Raw genomic sequence first — 20,909 nt, forward strand, 5'->3', positions numbered from 1 at the left:
CCCAAATGTTCCCAAACGTGAGGTGATAGCAGCCCAAATGTTCCCAAATGTGATACAAACTACAAACGGAGAGACGCAGGAAATCCAGTGAACTTCAAGCACAAGGGATATCAGTAAAATGAAGCTAAAGTACATCATTGTTAAATTTTTCAAAACCAGGGCTAAGGGAGAAATGGGGGGAAAGGACATCTTACACACAGAACACACAGAGGAAGAAAATCAGGTTTACCGCCAATATTATGTTAGAAACAAAGCAAGAAAGGAAACAGTTGGACCTTGTGATATACAGAAAATGGAAAAACAAACTCACTGCCACCCTTTAAACAACACCAACACACACACACACACACACACACACACACACACACACACACACACACACAGAGCTCTTTCTGCTGCTGTGATAAACATCAGGACCAGAAGCAGTGGCAGAGGGAAGGGCATGTTTTGTCTTATACTTCCAGGTCACAGTTCATGTTGTTGAGGGTATAGGGGCAGCAACCTGCAGTAGAAACCATGAAGGAACCACGGCTTTTTTTGATCCCTGGCTGAGGCCAGAGGGTGTCTAAGAGCTCGAAGCCAGCCTGGTTCGCACAGCAAGCTCCAGGCCAGCCAGGACTGCATCATGAGACCTTGTGTCAATAAGCAACTTAACTAGGCCACCTTCTAGGCAACTGTGAAGCTAGACTTTTGTTTAATAAAGAAATGACTTTCGCCCCTTGGGTTGCTTGCTATGAACAATAACTTTGTGCATCGTGTGTGTAATTGAAAATGATACTGACTTTAAAAGTGGTACCACAGTCTTTCCACATAAAAGAAAATGTTATATGCACATAGCACAGTTGATGTTTTGTTGTTCTTTTTTTTTTTTTTCACTTAAGCCTCTTAAACTATGAAGAAATTGTTTTCTTTCCTATTTTATTGGCCACCTCACTAAAAATGCACCAAGCAGAGTACACACAACATTAGGTTACTGGGAAAGGCTTGTTTGATCACACGATGTTGGGGGGGGTGAGGGGGGTGGTCACTGTGTAGCTCAGGAATTACCTCCTTCGGTGGTGCTGGCCAGAATCCAAGGGCTTACTGCAGACCAGCCAATTTCGTTCCGACAGGACACACCGATGCTGTAATTAGCCAGGGCTTGCAGCTGCTGGATTTCATACAGATGTGGCAAGGCAGAGGTGTTAAAAATCATGACTGAGCCATTACTCAGCGGGTCCGCTTCCTTGACCTGCATGAAGAGCACAGATGTGGACCAGCGTTAGTAAGGTAGGGGGAATGCCAGACTTGGGCACACAAATGTTGTTTGCACGTAGCCCTTCCTCTGGGCTGGAGGAAGGACCTGCTTCCATTCAGGACACACACACAAGAGTTCCCGTCCCCGTGACTTGTGTTACTCATGTTGCTCTCACAACAACTGAAACCTTCATGAAAATGTCTGTACTGTGGAGTTTCACTGGAGCAGGTAATAGGCAAATAGTTACTGTGATAATTATATTACTAATATATTAATAACTATAACTCACATGTACCCAAGTAGAAAGTATCTCCCTCCTGCCAGATTCATCTCCCAGTTCAGTTCTTTTTTTTTTTTTTAAGATTTATTTATTTATTATTTATACAGTGTTCTACCTGCATGCCAGAGGAATGGATTAGATCTCAGTGTAGATGGTTGTGAGCTACCATATGGGTGCAGGGAATTGAACTCAGGACCTTTGGAAGAGCAATCAGTGCTCTTAACCTCTGAGCCATCTCTCTAACCGCCCCCCCTTCTGTTCTTAATCCATTCTTCCGTTTAATAGTCTCTGGCCCTTTAAATAAATAATTTCCCATTCTTGTTTTAGAAGATGATGAATCTCTTGGCTTTGGCCAACATTATTGTCTTATGATAACATGAAAAGAGAGCACAAAATATCATTTAAGCATACGTTTTAGTGCTCTATAAGGAGTGCCAGGTTTGTATATTAACCAGAATCTGTATCGCAATGTCTCTCTGACACAGTGCCAACAGCTTTGCTGAGATTATATTATTCCTACGCAGTCTACCATGAATTTAAAAGCTTAACTTGGGGTTGGAAAGAGATGGCCCAGCAGTGAAGAACACCAGCTGCTCTTCCACAGGACCTAGGTTCGATTCACAGTACCCACATGCTTGTGAGGCAGCAGATGTGGGTTCTGGAACGTGACTTTAGACCTGCTGGAAGAGCAGGAAGCATTCTTAATCACTGAGCAATCTCTCCAGTTCCCCTTTAAAGTTTTTAATTAACATATGCTAATTATATAAAAGAATGGGTTTTATTATAACATTTTCATACATGTATATAAATGTTTTGATTATAATCAATCCCCATTACATTCTCTTGTTCCTTCCACTCCTTGCTCAACCTGGTCTTCCTTCTACTGTTACATCTTTTTGAAAATATATTATTATTTTTGTCTGCATGCATGTATGTGCACCTGCCTGATACATACATACATACATACATACATACATGTGTGTGTATGTGTGTTGATATATATATGTATGTGATGTGTATGTGTATATACATATGTATGTGATATATATGTGATATGTATGTATAATATGTGTGCGTGTATATATATGTGTGTATGTGTCATGCCTGGTGTTGGTGGAGGTCAGAGAAAGGCACCAGATCCCCTGAAACCAGAGCTTCAGGCAGTTCTAAGCCTTCATGTGGATTCTGGGACCCTAACCTGGGTCATGGCAATAGTAAGCAATGCTTACTGACACCTGAATCATCCTCCAGCATGGTCATAGCTTTCCGTCTGTGTGTGTGTGTGTGTGTAATGAGTTTCACTAGGATTGTTTATAGGAGCACAAGTGGGGGGTTATTTACAGAGCCATGGGTACCCTACCAGTGGCTACACTACTGAAAAAAAGTCTCTCCTTTCTCAGCAATCCTCATGGAGGAGTGAGGGCCGCATGAGCTAATCTCTGTTAACAATTACTAACTGCCTATCAATTCTCGGGGAGCTGGAGAGCCTGATGGGCCCAGTCTCATGCAGCTCTTGTGTAGGTGACCACAGCTGCAGAATTTGAGAGTCTGATGGCCTCGTCATGCTGGAAGACAACTGAGCCATGTTTTTACCTCCCAGCAGAATGCCTTGTTCCTGGTAGAACCAGCTGTGTGAGTCAGGGTTCTCTGGAGGAACAGAACTTATAGAATAAAACTATATATAGGGAATTTGTTAGGCTAGCTTGCAGGCTGTGGTGCAGCTAATCCAGCAATGCTGTCTACCAACAGAAGGTCCAAGAGTCCAGGAATTGTTCAGTTTATGAGGCTGGATGTCTTATCTTGCCTTCAGTATTGCCAGAACTCCAAAGAAGTCAGCGAAGGAATGGACTTGCCAGCAGAGTGAGGGCAGCAGGGAGGGAGAGGGGGGGGAAGAGAGAGAGAGAGAGAGAGAGAGAGAGAGAGAGAGAGAGAGAGAGAGAGAGAGAGAGAGAGATATGTCCTTCATACAGGCTGCCAGCAGAAGGCGTGGTCCAGATTACAGGGGGGGGTGTCTGCCCACCTCAAATGATCTGGATTAAAAGAAGGTCCTTCTACTTCAAATGATTTAATTAAGAAAAAAAAATCCCTCACATGTGTATGCAACTGCTTGAGTTTTAGTTAATTCCAGATGTAGCCAAACTGCCAGCCAGGAATAGCCATCAGGCCATCTTTGAATTTTCTTTTTACATTGCAGCTGGAAACCCCAGTCATGTTGACTTCCAAAGTAGTGAATAGGTCTTGAAGAAAAAGGCAAAGTCTTCCTCAAGAGCATCAAGACTCTTATCCAACAATACCTGAGCTTGCATCAGCACTACAGTAAGGGATTGCGTTATCTGTGATCACCCTACCCCTCAACCCCGACCAGCTGCACTTTAGGAGGGACTGGGGTTTGGGGGGTGCAGGCTTTGTTGCAGGAAGATCCTGTCACCCTTGAACTGCTGGACGCCTTTTCTTCTGAGCGAGGGGGAGTTCTGTAAGTTTACACCTTAGCTATTTCTCTTCCAGCTTCTTGGTTCTGGGGCCATAGTCTCATTTTCAGGCTGTGTCTCGGAGGAACACACATCTACAAACATGGCCTTGGGAATCCCGAGATACAGCCGATGCCTGTCGCCAGTGACTCGTTTCTGTGCCACACCTGGCCTTACTGTGCCGTGCTGACAAAGCTGGTGTGTGACTATTGTCTTGGCTCCTTTCCAAAGGCCTGCAATTTATCTTCATTTGGCAGAACTGGGAACTGAACTGCAGGCCTACCCACACGCTGGGCAGCTGCCCTGCCATTGAGCTACAGACACCTCTAAGCACCTTTAAAGTGTCTATTTTTGAGAGTCTTGCTCAGTATAGCCCAGACTGCTAACAAACTTGCATTCCCCCTTCTCGGTCTTCAAGTAGCTGGGTTCACAGGCATACTGGGATCAGCAGTGACCACGCCCAGCAAAAACCTCTGTCCTTCATGTTCCATACCATGAAGCTCCCTGCTCTCGCTTTGCGTTGTGTCCTTTATCCTCTCCCTCTCCACTCCAATAGAAACTCAGCGTCGAGAGCATGCGCAGTTGGCATTTTGGAGGAAGCTGGGATATGCTAGAAAAGATGGATCCTATCTCATTTTAGCAAACCTTTCTCTAATGTCCTTAAAATCATCATTTCCTCATCTTTACCACCCCCTCCAAATGCCACAATTCCTTCCACACTGTGCTCCGAATCTATGTGCACAGAACAAGAGAGCAGGATTCTTGGCAAAAATCTAGTCTTTGGCCAAACTCTCCTGTCCTTTATGTATTCTTCCTGTTTGGGAATGAGGTTATGGGAATACAGGTGGGTTTTCCCGTTACACTTATATGCAAAATCAATAAAGACAGAACAGCGGGTAAAATAGAAGCAATCCAAAAGCAATTTTTTGGGGGGTGGGGGGCAAAAATCTTTAACGCAAAAAAAATGAATTCCCCTTAACAAGGGAGGTGTGATTACAGGACATGGGTGTACAGTGTTGTTAAGTCGGGGTAAGTGTGCTTTCAGTTCAGCATAGGACCATAAATAGACATTTGGAACATTTTGGAGTCCCCTGGTGGATACCATGAGGGTGGCGTGGAGGCCATGTTCCACCTCTGACTCAGACCTTGTGGGTGACAGGAAGGTACCAGCGGGCCCCATAGAGCTACCACTGTTCGAGAAACAGGCCGCGTGCTTATCTTGGGGGTGGTTTTTTGGCAGAAATTACTTTTTGTTCTTTCATATTAAACTGTGCACCGGACTTCCTGCTGACCAACCACTAAAATTAAGGTGGAGGAGACCTTTGGCTCTCTGCCCCAACCCCATTTCCGGAACCCCGTGAGAGCATTTTAGAGGCAGGTTCTTAGGAAAAGATAGGGTTTCTAAAATGGGCCTCCTCTGTGGACCCTAGGGGGCAAGGAGGGCATAAAATGTCAAGAAGCCAGTGAGGGAGTTAAAAATAAAAAGGGAACATGTGTCCCAAAAACGAATGAAGAAAGAAACTATAGTCGGGGTCAAAGGAAGTGAACGGGCGTGTCCCGATAGTGTACAGCCCTGAATCCTGTCCAAAACATTCATTTGTTACCGAGTCAGAGTTTAAAATGGTGATGAACTACAGTCCATACTTGGTCCCTTCAGGAAGAGGACATACTGCATGCAGGCTTTAGACTCCCTTCAGGGATGCCATAAGAGACAAAAGATGCTCTGTTGCATATGAAGTTCAGAAAGATAAAAGCCTTTTTTTTTTTTCATTATAGGTAAATGTCAAAATTGCTTCTGGCACTTAACTGGCTTTCCTGTGTCATTTGCTCATCCAACAACTCTGCTAGAGATGGAAGCAGGAACAGTGACGGGAGGGTGAGCTAGCCAGCGGTTTGAGAGCAGACTGACCACATCTGCCACCACATGGTCCAAGGTGGGCGAGGGGAGCCTGCCATGTGTCTGCCCTGGGATGCTTTTTCATTTAGTCCACCACTAGGCAAAGCCACAGGGTGACGCTGGCATCTGGTTCTTCACCTTGAGTGCTTTCAGTCATCCTGCTGACCCACCCCACCTCCCACCTCCCCTGCCCCCAGACTCACTCTCACACAGTGGTGGTAGGGCTGCCCTCCTCCCTCAGAGTCACCCTGAAGGTAGCCACCTTCAGGAGAGCAGGTATGCCATACCCTCTCTGGCTCCCCAGTTTAGCAACTTGGAACTTGAAGCCAGCAGTTCAGAAGGCTGGCTGTATGTCCAGCTATGTCCCTAAGAATAAATGTCAATATCCATTCTCTCACTGTAGTCAACACTGTACCCAACTCAAAGCCAAACCGGCAGAATTAAGAGCAGAGACCTCAACTCCTCACTCACAGTTACAGACAGAAGCACTGGGGAAGAGCAACAGAGGACACAAGCCGGAGTAAGGCAAGGAACCAACAAGGCTAAACCGTCACACACAGACTCCTCCCTACAACTGGTGTACACCATCCAGTCCTTGGCAGTCTCCAGGATGGGGCATACACCATGTCATTAACCAAGCCTTAATATATTTCAAATGACTGAACTCATGCTAAGCATTTTCTAGTGGAACATTAGAAATAAGCAAAAAAGTTGAGATGGCTCAGTGGGTAAGATCGATTGCTGCACAAGCAGGGAGACCAAAGTGCAGATCAGCAGCTCCCACGTAAAAAAAAAAGTGGAATATGACTGCACACACAGATACTAGTGCTGTGGGGCAGAGGCGGGAGGAGCTCTGGGGTTTGCTGACTGCCAGCCTTGCTTTTCCGTGAGGGAGCCTGTCTCGAGAGAATAGGTGGAGAGTGATAAAACGGATGCCATACAGCATCCTCTGCCTCCACACATGCATGTACCTGCATACATGTGTGTATAACACACATACATACAAGAATCATTAAAAAAAAATTGATAGTGAGGGATTTAATCAAGAAGCCAAGCTGGGCATGGTGGCACATGCCTTTAATCCCAGCACTCGGGAGGCAGAGGCAGGAGGGTGGATCGCTGTGAATTTGAGGCTAGCCTGGTCTACAAAGCAAGTCTAGGATAGCCAAGGCTACACAGAAAAACCCTGTCTCAAAAACAAAACAAAACAAAACAACAACAACAAAAAAGGCAAAAACCCAAAAAACCATAAGGTAAAAGACAAACCAGAAACAGGCAAACTAACCCTTGAGATGAATGAAAACACAGCAAAGCAGAAAATCTCTTGGGACACAGCTAAAGCCATGTTTTTAGGGGAGTGCATAGTGCAGATGTTAGGTATAAATGCCTATTAAATTTCTTTCAACTAGACTTGATGGCATGCGCCTATAATCCCCAGCACTGTGGAGGCAGAAACAGGAAGAGCAAGAGTTCATGGCTATTTTGGGCAAGAGTGAGTAGAAGGTCAGCGTAGACTACATGAGGCCGACTCTGCCTTAACTCTTCATCAGCCAACCCAAAAGACTTCCTGGTAAGAAGAGGTTGTAGACACAAGACACGCACTTCCCAGTGCTTGGGAGAGTTACAAATAAAGTCGGGCACACACTGAGCAAGGCTGGGAGCCGTAGGGTGAAGAGACTATATTAGGGTTAATACATGGTTTTATTTTTTCAGAGAAAGAACAGCTGTCAGATAAGAGTAGGAGGCAGCAAGAGCTGAGAAATTAATTCTAGTTGGTATGAAAAACATCTGGTTGTCAACATAAAATGCTCTGGAGGTCATTTCCCCAAATTAAGTTGGCCAGCCTGTGTTAAGTTAATGTCGTCTTCTTCTTCTTCTTCTTCTTCTTCTTCTTCTTCTTCTTCTTCTTCTTCTTCTCCTTCTCCTTCTTCAGTTTTTTTGAGACAGGGTTTCGAATCTGTGTTATCTTGGCTGTCCTGGACTTACTTTGTAGACCAGGCTGGCCTCAAACTCATAAAGATCCATCTGCCTCTGCCTCCCAAGTGCTGGGATTAAAGGCTTGTGTTTGTCTTTTTAAAATCTAATTTTATTTATCATTGTTGTTGTTATTTATTAATATTAATAATAATTATAAAATCATGGGGGCACTTGTGTGCCATGATACACATGTGGAGGTTGGAAGACAACAATTAGGACTCAGTTCTCTCCTACTGTAGATTCCAAAGGCGAAACTCAGGTGAGTCTTGTTTGTTTGTTTATTTTGAGACATGGTTTTTGTGTTACCCTGGCTGTCCTGGAACTCACTCTGTGAACCAGGCTGGCCTCGAACTCAGAGCATCACCTGCCTCTGCCTCCCCAATGCTAGGATAAAAGGCATGTGCCACCACTGCCCATGCTGGTTAATGAGTTTTTAATGAGAAAACTAGATATTCAGAAAACTAGGAATAGTGCCATCCCTGTGCATGATGAAGAACAAGGCAGGATGCGCGCATACTTTCGGCAGACAGCCCCTGGGTAACTGTATCCCATCGGACCGTGGAGTTAGTAGCTCTGATGTTGACATCAGCTCTTCAGGCGCCTGAATTCTGGTCCTGTCACTCAGTGCTGAGCACATAGTGGTCATGTGTTTTAAGCACTAGATTTATATCTTCAGAATGTCTTGGCTCAGGTGGGCACTCAGTAAGTGATGCTATTGTTGCCATTTCCATTTTCATGAAAGAAACACTGAGGAGCACAGCTTACATCATGACAAGGTATCATTGGGGGTGACTCACCCATATTTCTCCCAAACCCTGTTCCATAGTAACTTTAGGTAGTGCTAACCACAGCTGAAGATTCTACAAGGCCAGCAATCCCCAGGTTTCCCCAAGAAACAATAGCCGAGGGGCTTCATTTACGAACCCACATGAGCCACCTTGGGCTGGTGTAATTGTTCTTCATAACACCAGCCCGGGAAAGACCCAAACTGGGCTGTGTGTAGCTGCCTGGACCCTTGGTCACAGACCAGTTGTCATTCAGAGATGTGCCTTTATGATTTATAAAAAATTATCCCTGGCTCCATGGCCTTTGTCCTTTGAAACATCTTTCTCCCATGTTTGGGTCCTGGGCCATAAAGCAGTGCCGTGGCCAGAGCATGAGAACAGCCCGCGATGGTGGACACTGGGTAGGGGAGTGGAAGAGGTTCTGAACAGAAGTAGAGAGATGCCTTCCATGCCTACCCTGGTGGGGAGGAGGGAAAGACAGAGAGCATCACACAGCACCACACAACCCTTCCCCTCTCCGTTCTGGAGATTTACCTGAACACTGCAGTTCTGAAACGGGGAGTAGCCATCAAAACCTGGGACCCAGGAGACCAGGATGCTGTGTGCCGTACTGCTGAGGGTGTGGACTTCAGTGGGTGGGGAGGGGGTTGCTGTGGGAAAACAAAGACACATGTATACAATCACAGCTATAAACCACAGGAGGCCACAAGCAGCCAAGCAGCTGGTCTCAACCTGTGGGTCAAGACCCCTCTGGAGGGTCAAATGACCCTTTCACAGGAGTCGCTTAAGACCATTGGAAAACACAGAAATTTACATTACGATTCATAACAGTATCAAAAGTACAGTTGTTAAGAAGCAGGGAAATAACTTTATGGTTGGGGTCACCACAATGTGGGTAACTGTATTAACTATATTAAAGGGTCACAGCATTAGGAGGTTGAAACCCACTGGTTTAGACAAAGAGCGTCTTGGCTGCTGTGATAGAAGTTTTAAGATAAATGAAGATCGGAAACACATGTTTTTGCCTCAGTGCTGGAGAGACAAGGCAGGGGGCCAGAAGTTTAAGGTCACCTTGTCTTTAAATAAACACATAGCAAGCAATCCCACAAGCTTTGGAAACAGGATAGAGTTTTGTTTTTGTTTTTGTTTGTTTGTTGTTTTTGGTATTGTTGTTTCTCGAGATAGGGTTTCTCTGTGTAGCCTTGGCCATTCTGGACTCGCTTTGTAGACCAGGCTGGCCTCAAACTCACAGTGATCTACCTACCTCTGCCTCCAGAGTGCTAGGATTAAAGGTGTGCGCCACCATGCCCAACCAAGATAAAGTTTTAAAAGACATTTTAGATGAGATTCTGAAGCATAAATTTTAATGCTTCCAGGTGTTTACATGTTTAAATTCTGAAAAGTTTAAATTTTAGATATAGTAAACCGTATTTACAAGTGCGCACCCACTCGTGGATTTCTGAGATTCCCAACATGCCTTTTGAAAACTGTAATGGCGGAATTTGTGGAAAAGGAAGGAAGTTATACACTTCCTCCCGGAGTCACGTTTCGTTTGATTTTTTTTTTTTAATGAACTTTTACAAAATGCCATTTCATATCCTTCATCCAGTTCATTGACTGAAAGTGAAACCAACATCTTTTATAACTCCTTCTGCAGTTTTAAATTCCCTTCTCTGCATGCCCAACCCTTAACTTATTATTCAGCATAGTCTGCCTTTTCCTTATGTTGCTTCGATTCCCCAAGGACAAGAGGGAAGAACCATGGACCAATGTCCTCTCTTCAGCATCTAAAGATCTACCCGATCGTAAAACACGCGATGTGCTTGAGTCTCTGAGTGAGGATGCTGATACAAAGATAACATAAGGCAGGATTTGCTGCAGGCTGTCCTTTCCTTCCAGGTTTTGGGTGTAAATATCTGCTATTACACAGGAGTAGAGCGAGGAGGTGATGGGCAGTACTGTCTGCACTAACTTCTGCCTTGGGCTCTTAGCTGTCAATCAACTGCCCAGCGAGCTCCCCTCTACTGAAACACAAACCTATGGGAGGGGAGACGGAGAGGAAGAGACAGCTGGGTATCCTACTGGCTCTCTGCTCTCTACTCTGTTTTAAGACTCCCTCTGGCAAGACTTGGATCAGGCTCAGTTGGCCCAGTCCTCACACATCAGCATCCCTGGCAAGCCCGCCTCTGGCTCTTCAAGGAGTGATGAGGACAAGTACAAGGTGGAAGTGGCAAAAGTGAAAACAGAAGTAAAGCGGCTAGCTTATTTTCTTCCTTCGCCAAGCAGAACCACACCAGCTAATGTTTACTAGTGATTTATGTGCCAACGGCTGCTATGAGCGTTTTACTTGTATTAAATCATCAAAGCCTCAAAAATAGGTAGGCTTTATAATTAATGCCTTTGCCTCCCCCCCCCCAAAAAAAAACCCAACACTGATACCAAAGAGGAGAAAAAACTTGAGCACCCTTACAAAGAAAGCCAGACTCAGGCCCACGCTTCTCCTCAGACCCTAAGAGATGCTGGAGAGCCCTGGCCTTCCTGCTTACCTTTGATGTTGACCTGCACGCCCTTGGACACTGTCAGCCCTTTGTCATTGTGGGCCTCACAGCTGAAGACCGCCATCTCTGTCAGACCTGGGATGGAAGGGTACTTATGAGATTCGAAACAGATAAACAGGTTGTTTCTGGACTAGAAATCTGTGGCTTTGCCAGCTTTTATTTCTTGCTTCACAGCTTCTAGCCGAAAATGTAAAATTAGTCTAAAAAAGAAATAAAGTATGAGAGCTATAGGAAAACAAGCCCGAGAAGTATTGGGAGCCCTGGACCCAGGGGCAGGTGTTTTCATCCCTTTCGGCCCCAAATGCCAAGGTCGCGCCATTCAGACTTTGTGTGTGTGTGTGTGTGTGTGTGTGTGTGTGTGTGTGTGTGTGTGTGTGTTGGGGTGGGAGTGGGCGTGGGGGATTAAAACACCATCTCTCTATGTAGTTCTGGCTGTCCCGGAACTCACTCTGTAGACCAGGCTGGCTTTGAACTCACAGAAATCTGCCTGCCTCTGCCACCTGCGAGCTGGGATTATAGGCACGTGCACCACCACACTCAGCCAGACTTTAGTCACAAAGAGAAGAATCAACACACAAGCACGTTGCAGGCAACGGTTGAGATCATCAAAAGGATGCAGGAACCATGGGAAAGTGGGTCCCAATGGTGGAGGCTGAAACGGTCAGAGCAAGACAGTAATGTATATAATTCACAAGACAGTGAAGTATAGCCCAGCCATATACATTATTTCAAGAATAGGCTGTACTGATAAAAAAAAATGGCAGGTTAAATAAATGGAAGATAACAAACAAAAAATGGAGTTTCCCACAGAGCCGAACTCCAACCCTCTTTGTAGATTCTCCTTCCTTGAGGAAGTGGGTGAGGTGTGACTTATACAGCAGGAAAGGTGAGGTGAGGGCAGCTTCAGGGTGGAGACACCCAGACCAAGCAAATCCCTGCCAGGCTGGTCAAGGTTCACACCCGCTATGACTGGTCATGTTGACAGAATGTGCTCCCCTGGGTGATGGAGATAGTAACTTCATTTCTCTGACATTCCTTTGGAAACACCAAGTTGTGGGACATTCTACAAAACACCTGACCAGCAATCCTCAAAACCACCGAGGCCAAGAAAAACAGGGAAAGTTTGGCCAGGAGGTACCTAATCAGATAAACACAGATGACTAAGTGGGGTGGAGTATGATGCCCTGGAGGATTCTGGGACAGAAAAGGGACAGGAGTTGAAATCTATAAAAATCTGAACGTTAGCAAATCAAAATATATCAGAATTGGGATATCAGTTGTAACCAATTTATCAAACTAATGTAGGATGTTAACAGTGGGGGAAGTGAAGGTGGATACATTGAGATTCTTGATTCTATCTCAATAGTTTCCTCTAGCTTTTTTTTATTATGTGTATATATGTGCAGGTCATGCCATGGCACATGTATGGAGGTCAGAGAACCTTTCAGGAGTTTATTTGCTTCCCTACCTTGCTGCCACCTTGCAGCCCCTTCTGGCTAGCTGCTTCACAAACCTCAGGCAGCTAGCTCCCGATCTTTGTGTCTCATCTCACGCTAGGAATGCTGGGATTACATATGCATGCCATCGAATCCTGCCTTTTCTGGGGCTTCTGGGGGGTGGGGGTGGGACTCAGGTTCTCAGACTTGCAGGTTGATACTTTACCTGCTGACACCCTGCCCCCAGCTCTATTTCCACACTTTTTCTGTAAATCTAAAACCATCTAACATGTAAAAGTTTTTGTTGTTGTTTTTAACAAACACACAAACAAACCCATGCACACCATGTAGCTGGTCTGGAAACTTCTGTATCTCTAGACACTTGAGCATTCTAAACTGAAGATAGACACTTTTTTTCTTTTAAATATGCCATAGCTTGCTTTTTTTCCCCTAAAACGCTTATTTTGGGTGCTGGAGAGATGTCTCTGTGGTTACAGCATGTATTCCTCTTGCCGAGGACCAGAGTTTGGACCAGAGTTTGGCTCCTGAAACCCATGTCATGTGGGTCACAACTGCCTGCAGCTTCAACTCCGGAGGATCCTCTATCCTCTTCTGGCACGTGGCTCACTTGCACTCTCAAGCACATGAACCCACACAGAAACACACTTAAAACAAACAACAACAACAACAAAAACCCACAAAAACTTATTTAGCTTCCTTTGGTCTACTTGCTGCATTAGGAATTTTCCACTCTGATATTTAAAAATCCTCAGCTCATCACTAATAAACTGAACTTGAAAAATGGAAGGGAGGGGGAGAAAGGCTACTAGAGAGGCAGCACTCGTCAAGCCTAGAAAAGTTGTTCAATAGAAGTTGTAAGGGGAAAAAAAAACAACATCTACCCCTGACACCTCTACTAGGCAGGAGTGCGTACACACACACACACACACACACACACACACACACACCCAGGTCAACTGTTATTTTCCACTCAGATGGAAGGTTTCCCCCGGTTTCCTGGCTAGGCATGGCCCCTCAAGGCAAAAATAAAACCTGCATTTCTGTGCTGTGACTCTTACAGTGACCTTTCCTTTCTTTGTAAAGCATTATACCATTATATTGAGAATGTGACACACACACTTGTGGTATTTTGGTTCTCTGTGATAGGAAGTCTCTCCTTCACACTGGAGGAAGATCCTAAAGTGGATTTCTTAGTTAGATTTTCTTGACAACTTAAAGCACCAAGTGCCGTGGCTTCAGTCAGGAGCCATGCCTTTGCACATTTGATCACTTCCTCTTAGGTGAGTGATGAAACTGCTCTATCTCGTATGGTGACTAAGGCAAATAGTTCTCTGAAAATGGGCATTTGACCTCACAGCCCTTACTTGCACCTGTAAAGGATGCGTGTGAACGAGTGCTCCGAAGGAGCGGCTGTCTCTACCTCCTCCCATTGCTTCTCCTAGTTTTGAGAAGTGAGCCTCTCACCGACTCTGATGTAGACATTGCAAAATTAATCATGCTTGAAGCAGTGGAATAAACTGTAATTGGAGGAACTTTGAAAATGGAGTAGAACCTAGGAGCGTGAGCACGCCCAATCCCCAGCCCACCTGCAATGTCCTGACACCAGCATCACCTAGAGAAGTCACTCCTCCTACAGAGTCTACAGTCTCCACCAGGATCTTCTACTTCTCCCGAGAAGTCTGTTCCAACAGCATCCACACATGTGCTTGAAAATCTTTGAATAATAACCTTATGGTTTTCTTTCTTTTGGATTGACTATACTTACAGTAATTACCGGGATACAATTAATTGGTATAAATATTCCACTCTTTGGAATGTGACAGGGATGTCCCACAAGACTTCATGCATGATAGATAAGCTACATTTTATTTCCCCAGAAATGTATCTCCTTAGCCAGATCAAACTGGAACTTTGTATGCACGCAGCCTAGAAAGTTCTGAACCTTGAGACAAAGTACCACAGCAGCTGTTTTCAGAGTCGGGGCACAGACTTCTAGAGCTCCCAGGGCCACTTGCCCTCAAAAGTTAGCTTATTCTCATAATAACACTGTCACTTTCCTTTTCATGCTCATTATCGCATGAATGTATGAAGGAATTTTCCAGAACCTGATGTCATGTGATGACGTCACAGGTCTGCAAGTTGGTGGAACATGGGCTTGCACATTCTTGTTTTTAAAGTTTTCCATCTTTCTAATCTAGTAGTAACCTGATGGGCATAACTAGTATAAAAATTGTTTTGTTTTTCTTTCTTTCTTTTTAACAGTTTTTAAGACTTAAAGAGAGCCTGACACCACATTGCTTGAGAGTGCTGATGTCCCACTGGGATTTTGGGGGAGGGAGCGGGGGGGGGGGGGAGGAAGGCTCTTTCTCCTGGAAAGGGAGGCAAATGGCAGGCGGCAAATGAGAACAACAAATGAACAAACAAAAACCCTTGTATGGCATCATCCGGGCTTCGACTTTAGGAAGGAGACTATGTCCAGAACGAGGACCAAGACCGGACCCCTCTCAGCCCCAGAGTGGGGTGCATTCTACCACTTTCCACGTCACAGCCTCGCCTGCTAGGCTGCAGCCGCCGGCCGTCCTCACAACCTACTGTCCTGATCTCCCAGAGGAGACACCCCTTCCTTCCCCCCAGCTCCCAATAGCTTGCAATACTTTGCTCTTATTTAGGAAAACCAAGTTTTGGCTCCATCAGAACACAGGAGTTCTTACTTACTGACTTACTTATTTATTTAAGGTACGGTCTATGTCTGCAGGCTTGTACTTATCACTTGATTTCAATTACTCTTATCAAAACTTTTAGGACACATACATGTATGAACCCCAAAATCACATTCCAAGCTGAGCAAGCGAGGAAGAGTCATCTCTAAGGCAAACAGGCTTATTTATGACCTTGAGGCCCAGTATTTCGCTGCAGCTCCCTGCAGGAGGGCAAGTGACACTGGACACTGTGGGACCTGACTTTAGATCAAGCAGGAAGTAACTTTTCCTCTTTGTATTTTTTTTTTTTCAAAGTTTACGTAAGGTCAGAAAAACAGCTTAGGGGAGATGTCTCAGCAGCACAAGGCACCCACACCACATTGGAACTCCCCCAAACTGGCTCCAGCCTGTCTCTATATGAGCTGGTAGTTGATGTCCACAAGCCAAACAGATGCAAGCAGGCAAAAGCAGAAACCTGTGGGAACCAAGGCAACTTTCTCCAAAACTAGACTGGGGTAGGGGAACTCACCCCTACCCCACAAGGTGTTCTATTCTCCACATTCCAGGGACTGAAACGAGGACCCTATTCACTCCAGGCAAGGGCTCTACCACAGAACCACACCCTCGCCCTGCCCTGTGTTAACTTCTTCCCTTAAGGCTTTTTGGCTTATTGGGCACTAACTTCCCAAGCACAGTCTCGTTTACACAGCGAAACTAGCTCTGCAGTCTGCCCAGCAGGAAAAGCCAGTTCCTTCTCCCTTGCCTTGTCCCCTCTGTGGAGGGACCAGGTTGAACTAAACCTGAGTGTTTTATAGCCCAGCCCCTTGTGGCTTTCCTGGGAGAGTCTCAGGTCTCCACCCTCCTCCCCTCAGATCCTGAAGGCTCCTGGAGAAGGCCCAGCACCACAGTGCCTGAGACCTCTCCTCCTGGGCCTGTCCCTTGAGCTCCTGTGAAAGGCTCTCCCCCACCCCAGTCCCAGGATGCAAGTCTACACCCCTCTTGCTTGCCCCTGCCCCACAGACACACGCTCTGTTTTAAAAAAAAATGGCAGCCTGGGACCCAGACCTGAGATATTTTTAGGAGCTTTGAGGATCAACATGTTCCCTTGGGGAAAGACAATCACAGTTGCTGAAGTAGCAACTTCCAGGAGTCAGGCCAAGTCTCTGAGCTCTGGGTTGAGCAACCCCGAAATTTAATAAAATAAACAATCCTGATTTTTTTATCCGTCCCCCCGCCCCCCAGCATCTGTCTTTCTACCAGAGAAGGCAGCACACAGAACACAGACTCCAGAGAACAGACTTTAAGCAAGTTCCTGATTATAAAATAGGCATTAAAAATGCAGCCGGATTCGAAGCACACCTTTCGGGAAGGCACTAAAGGAATGAGGAACTGATCTGAATAAATTCTTGATGTCATGGTTATTACAATGAATAGTAGTAACTATATCCAGTTAACTATAACAAAAACTAGTTTAGCTATCTTCTAGTTGTGCATTTAAAGAGACAGTTAGGGGCTGGAGAGATGGCTCAGTGGTTAAGAGCCCTGGCTACTCTTCCAGAGGTCCTGAGTTCAATTGGAGCCAACCACATGGTGGCTCACAACTATCTATAATGGGATCGGACGCTCTCTTCTGTCATGCAAACATACATGCAAACACAGCACTCATATACATAAATAAAGAACTCTTTTTAAAAAAAATCCTACTAAACATACAATTAGCGTTTTTAATTTTTGCTTTTATTTGTGTGTACCTGTCTGTGAGCATATGTTTGGTGGGTGCCCATGGAGTCTAAAGGAAGGAGTTGCAGGTGTTCGTGAGCTGTCTGATGCTGGTGCTGGGAACCAAACTCCAGTCCTGTGCAAGAGCAACAACCGCTCTTCATAACGGATCTCTTCAGTACAGGGCATCTGACACCCTCTTTTGGCCATCATGGGTACTGCACACACATATACAACCCCACATATACTCATAAATAAAAGTAAAATTAATAAAAAAAAAAAAAAGTTCCGTAAGTTGTCCAGAAACACATCACCACAAGACATCATCTGTCTGTATGCTAATAGAGTTTACACTCGATCATCTACAATACATTCCAGCATTTGCACCAGGCAGACAAGTTCTTTGCAGGTTCCATGATTTGAAGTAGCCCATGACAAAAGCCATTTATTTCTGGTGCTAAGGATTTTTTTTCCTGTTTTTTTTTTCTGTCTCAGTAGCCCAGGATGGCCATAAACTCACTAAGTAACTGATGATGACCCCTTGCCCTACATCCTGGAGGCTAGGATTACAGGCATACACCACCACATCTGGTTTATTCTATGTTGGAGAGCAACCTGGGTCCTCAGGCACACCGGACAAGAATTCTACCTACTGAGCTACACCCTCAGGCCTGTGCTGGGAACTTGGGGTTTTTTTTTTACAGTAAGGAAAGAAGAAATTAAGCCTGTGTGTGGTAGGCAAACTCTCTACCACTGAGCCTTACAAAAATGCTTCTTTAAAAGGGAAAAAATTTTCAGATCGAAGTAATTTTAGATTCACACACACACACACAGAAAAAAAGTTGCAAAAATAGCACCAAGTTCCTGTGGTCTCCCCTCCCCCACTTCTCCATGATAAAGACTTTAGACAGTCAGAACACGCGGACACCAACCAGGAAGGTGACTTTGGTACAATGCCAGTTACTAAACTTCAACCTTACTCTGACTTTACCAGCTTTTTTCCTCTTGTGGTGTGTGTGTGTGGGGGGGGGGGAGATAGTATATAATCCTATGAATTTTAATCACAGGTACAGATTTGTGCCTACAAAATTGCTCCGCCAATGAAAAAGGACTCTCCCATGGGAAAACCCTAGCCCAAGAAAACCAGATGGAAAGAACTGATCTCTCTACGGTGGTAACTTTGCACTTTGAGACAGTGATTTCAGAGGAATCAGAGCCGGTGCAACCTCTGAGGCTGCCCTTGTTCCCTCACCCACAATGGCCTTCAGATACAGTGCCTTTTTCCTCCTGTGTCTTCAGGACAGCTTTTGCGTTACACAGTCAGGTGGGGAGGGATTGTGTCACGAGGAGAAAAGTGCCAGGAGTGGTGACATATTCCTGTAAGCCCAACTCTTCTAAGAAAGATGAGGCCAGCCTGGAGTGAGGGTCTGTCTGAAGCGAATATGCTTGCTCAAACTGCTTGGGGCCATCTAAGCCACTTCCCTATTTGATGCTTTCTTAGTAGACTGGTAGGAAACATTTATATCCAGGATTTTTTTTTTTTAAAGACAGGATCTCGTGTAGCTCAGACTACCTCCAACTCACTAGATAGTCAAGAATGACCCTGAACGTATGACTTTTCTACTTCCCACTTCCTGTTGTCGGGGTTACAGGTATGTACCACCGTGTCCCAGTTTATATGGTACTGGGAATCCAACGCAAGGCTTTACCCATGGTGAGCAAGCATTTTACCAACCGAACTACATCTCCAGCCCTTAGGTTAGCCACTCATCTGTCCAATGGTTCACTAATCTATTCATTGAAGAGATAGGGCTACACTAGCTAAAAATTTACACATAATCTTTACATGGACTAATAGCCCCCCTTGGACACGTGACAAGTAGGTGGTTGTGGTTGAATGTGACGCAGAGGAACAGAAGTGGACGGACTGTGAGTTTACAGACAAGGGCAGAGTGACCAGGCAGTCATTCAGAGAGAAGCTGAGAGCTGGAGGTCAAAAGATGAGTGGGGGCTTACCGGAAAAACAGTGAGAAGAAAGCAGCTGGGATAGGAGAAGGCCAGCGAGGGAAGTCAGGCAAGATGGCACATTTGAGGATCTGCAAGCAGCTTGTGAGATTCCATGAACAGGTACTTCAGGAGAGGTGGGGGATTAAAGTGGAGTCCTGAGGGATATGGGAACATTAGAGTTAAAAAAAAGGTAGACTTCAACCAACTTGGACTGGATGGTCATGCCTTGAGTGAGAAGCTCTGTGTTTCAGGAGAAGCTGACAAAGCAGAGAATGACTCACTGTGTAGGTGGCAGGCTGGGGGAGGAGGGGAGCGCCGAGGACAGAGGGACAAGGAACTCGGGGCCCCAGTTAGGGTGCAACGGTAGCAGTGTTGGCAAGGAAACAGGAAAATATGAATTAAGGGCATCATCGCGGAAAAGTACTGGGAAAAGGGGGATCCACTGACATTCGAGGCCAGCGTGCAGAACTTGATGACGGACTGTGGGACAGGGAAGAGAAAAGAATTTGGGTAAAGCTTGGGCTTTGACTAGAATATGTCATCACCTCAAGAGGCCCTTCACTGTTGGGCATCGGCTACGCAACCTGTGCTATCAAACATATTCAAATATTGTAGGAGAGGCCAGAGAGATGGCTCAGTGTTTAGAGAACATGTTGCTCTGGCAGAGGACCCAGGTTCTGTTCCCAGCACCCACGTGCTGGCTCACAACCATCATAACTCCTGTTCTAGGGAATCAGATCCCTTCCATGACCTCCACGGGCACTAGGCACACGCATAGGGCACATATAACGCATGCAGACAAACTACTCATGCACATAAAATAAATCGAATGAGTCTAAAAAAAACTGACAGGATTCTGAGATGGTGAGGTGCCTGGTGCTGCCTCCTCCTGCATAAGGAAGACCTAGGGCAGCAGGTGGACGGCCACATTTTGAGGCAATTGTAAGTTGTCTGGATTGACTTACATGTAAATCTGACATGTTATTTTGATATAATCAACATGACTCCTGGAACACTTTAAAAACAGGAGACTGGAATACGGCTCAATGGTGAAGTACATGGCTCACATGTGCAAGAGTTTAACGGCTAGGGCCCTGCCCCCACCCCCACAGACATACCAACATGTCCCCCACACATACAAACATGCCCCTTACCAAAGCAAAAAGAGAAAGAGAGGAAAGTCGGAAACCTACTCTTCCAACCTTTCGCAAGCAGGAGAACTGCTTGAGCAACGTAGTGTGCTGTAGTCATTCAGAAACGAGGAGGAAAATGCCAGCTCAGCAGCTTAAATAAAGGCCCTTCATCTACTGGCACCGGGTCTTTGCCCTGGAAACTGTAGAAAAACTGCAGAAGTCTATGCCTTATCTATAGAATGTTAGACTTTCCACTGTCGTGGGCTTTCTGGTCCCTATGAAAGATGCAGTTATCGGATATTTATTCTCTCTCTCTCTCTCTCTCTCTCTCTCTCTCTCTCTCTCTCTCTCTCCCGCCCCCTCCCCCTCTCTCTGTGTGTGTAGTTGTTTTCAAATCAGAGTTTCTCTTTCAATCCCCCCTTTACATGGTGGAAGAATAAAACAAAAAATCTACAAGTTTTCTCTAATCTCTATGTGTACACACAAACCTCCCACAAAACAAACGTAAATGGAATTTTAAACTAAATAAACAATATCTGTTTTTAAAATAGCTTATTTATTTTTATTTTATGTGCATTGGTGTTTTGCCTGTGCATGTGTTTGTGTGAGGGTGTCAGATTTTAGAGTTACAGACAGTTGTGAGCGGTGATGTGGGTGCTGGAAAGTGAGCCCAGGTCCTCTGGACAAACAGT

The 20,909-nt window shown here is 45.3% G+C and overlaps 1 protein-coding gene across 1 annotated transcript in view; it reads right to left on the minus strand.

Annotated features, from left to right (window-relative positions):
- The window catches only part of MERTK (MER proto-oncogene, tyrosine kinase), a 96,220-nt gene that overhangs the window by 41,305 nt on the left and 34,006 nt on the right, over positions 1-20,909 (minus strand). The window contains exons 5-7 of the mRNA XM_084777615.1: positions 11,191-11,277; positions 9,179-9,294; positions 1,048-1,231 (exon numbers count right to left, since the gene is read on the minus strand). Of these exons, the coding sequence (XP_084633741.1) occupies positions 1,048-1,231; positions 9,179-9,294; positions 11,191-11,277 (387 nt within the window). The remainder of the gene's footprint in view (positions 1-1,047; positions 1,232-9,178; positions 9,295-11,190; positions 11,278-20,909) is intronic.

The sequence above is a fragment of the Acomys minous genome (genome assembly GCF_964271855.1).
Source record: "Acomys minous genome assembly, chromosome: 3".
In the NCBI taxonomy this organism is placed as follows: domain Eukaryota; kingdom Metazoa; phylum Chordata; class Mammalia; order Rodentia; family Muridae; genus Acomys; species Acomys minous.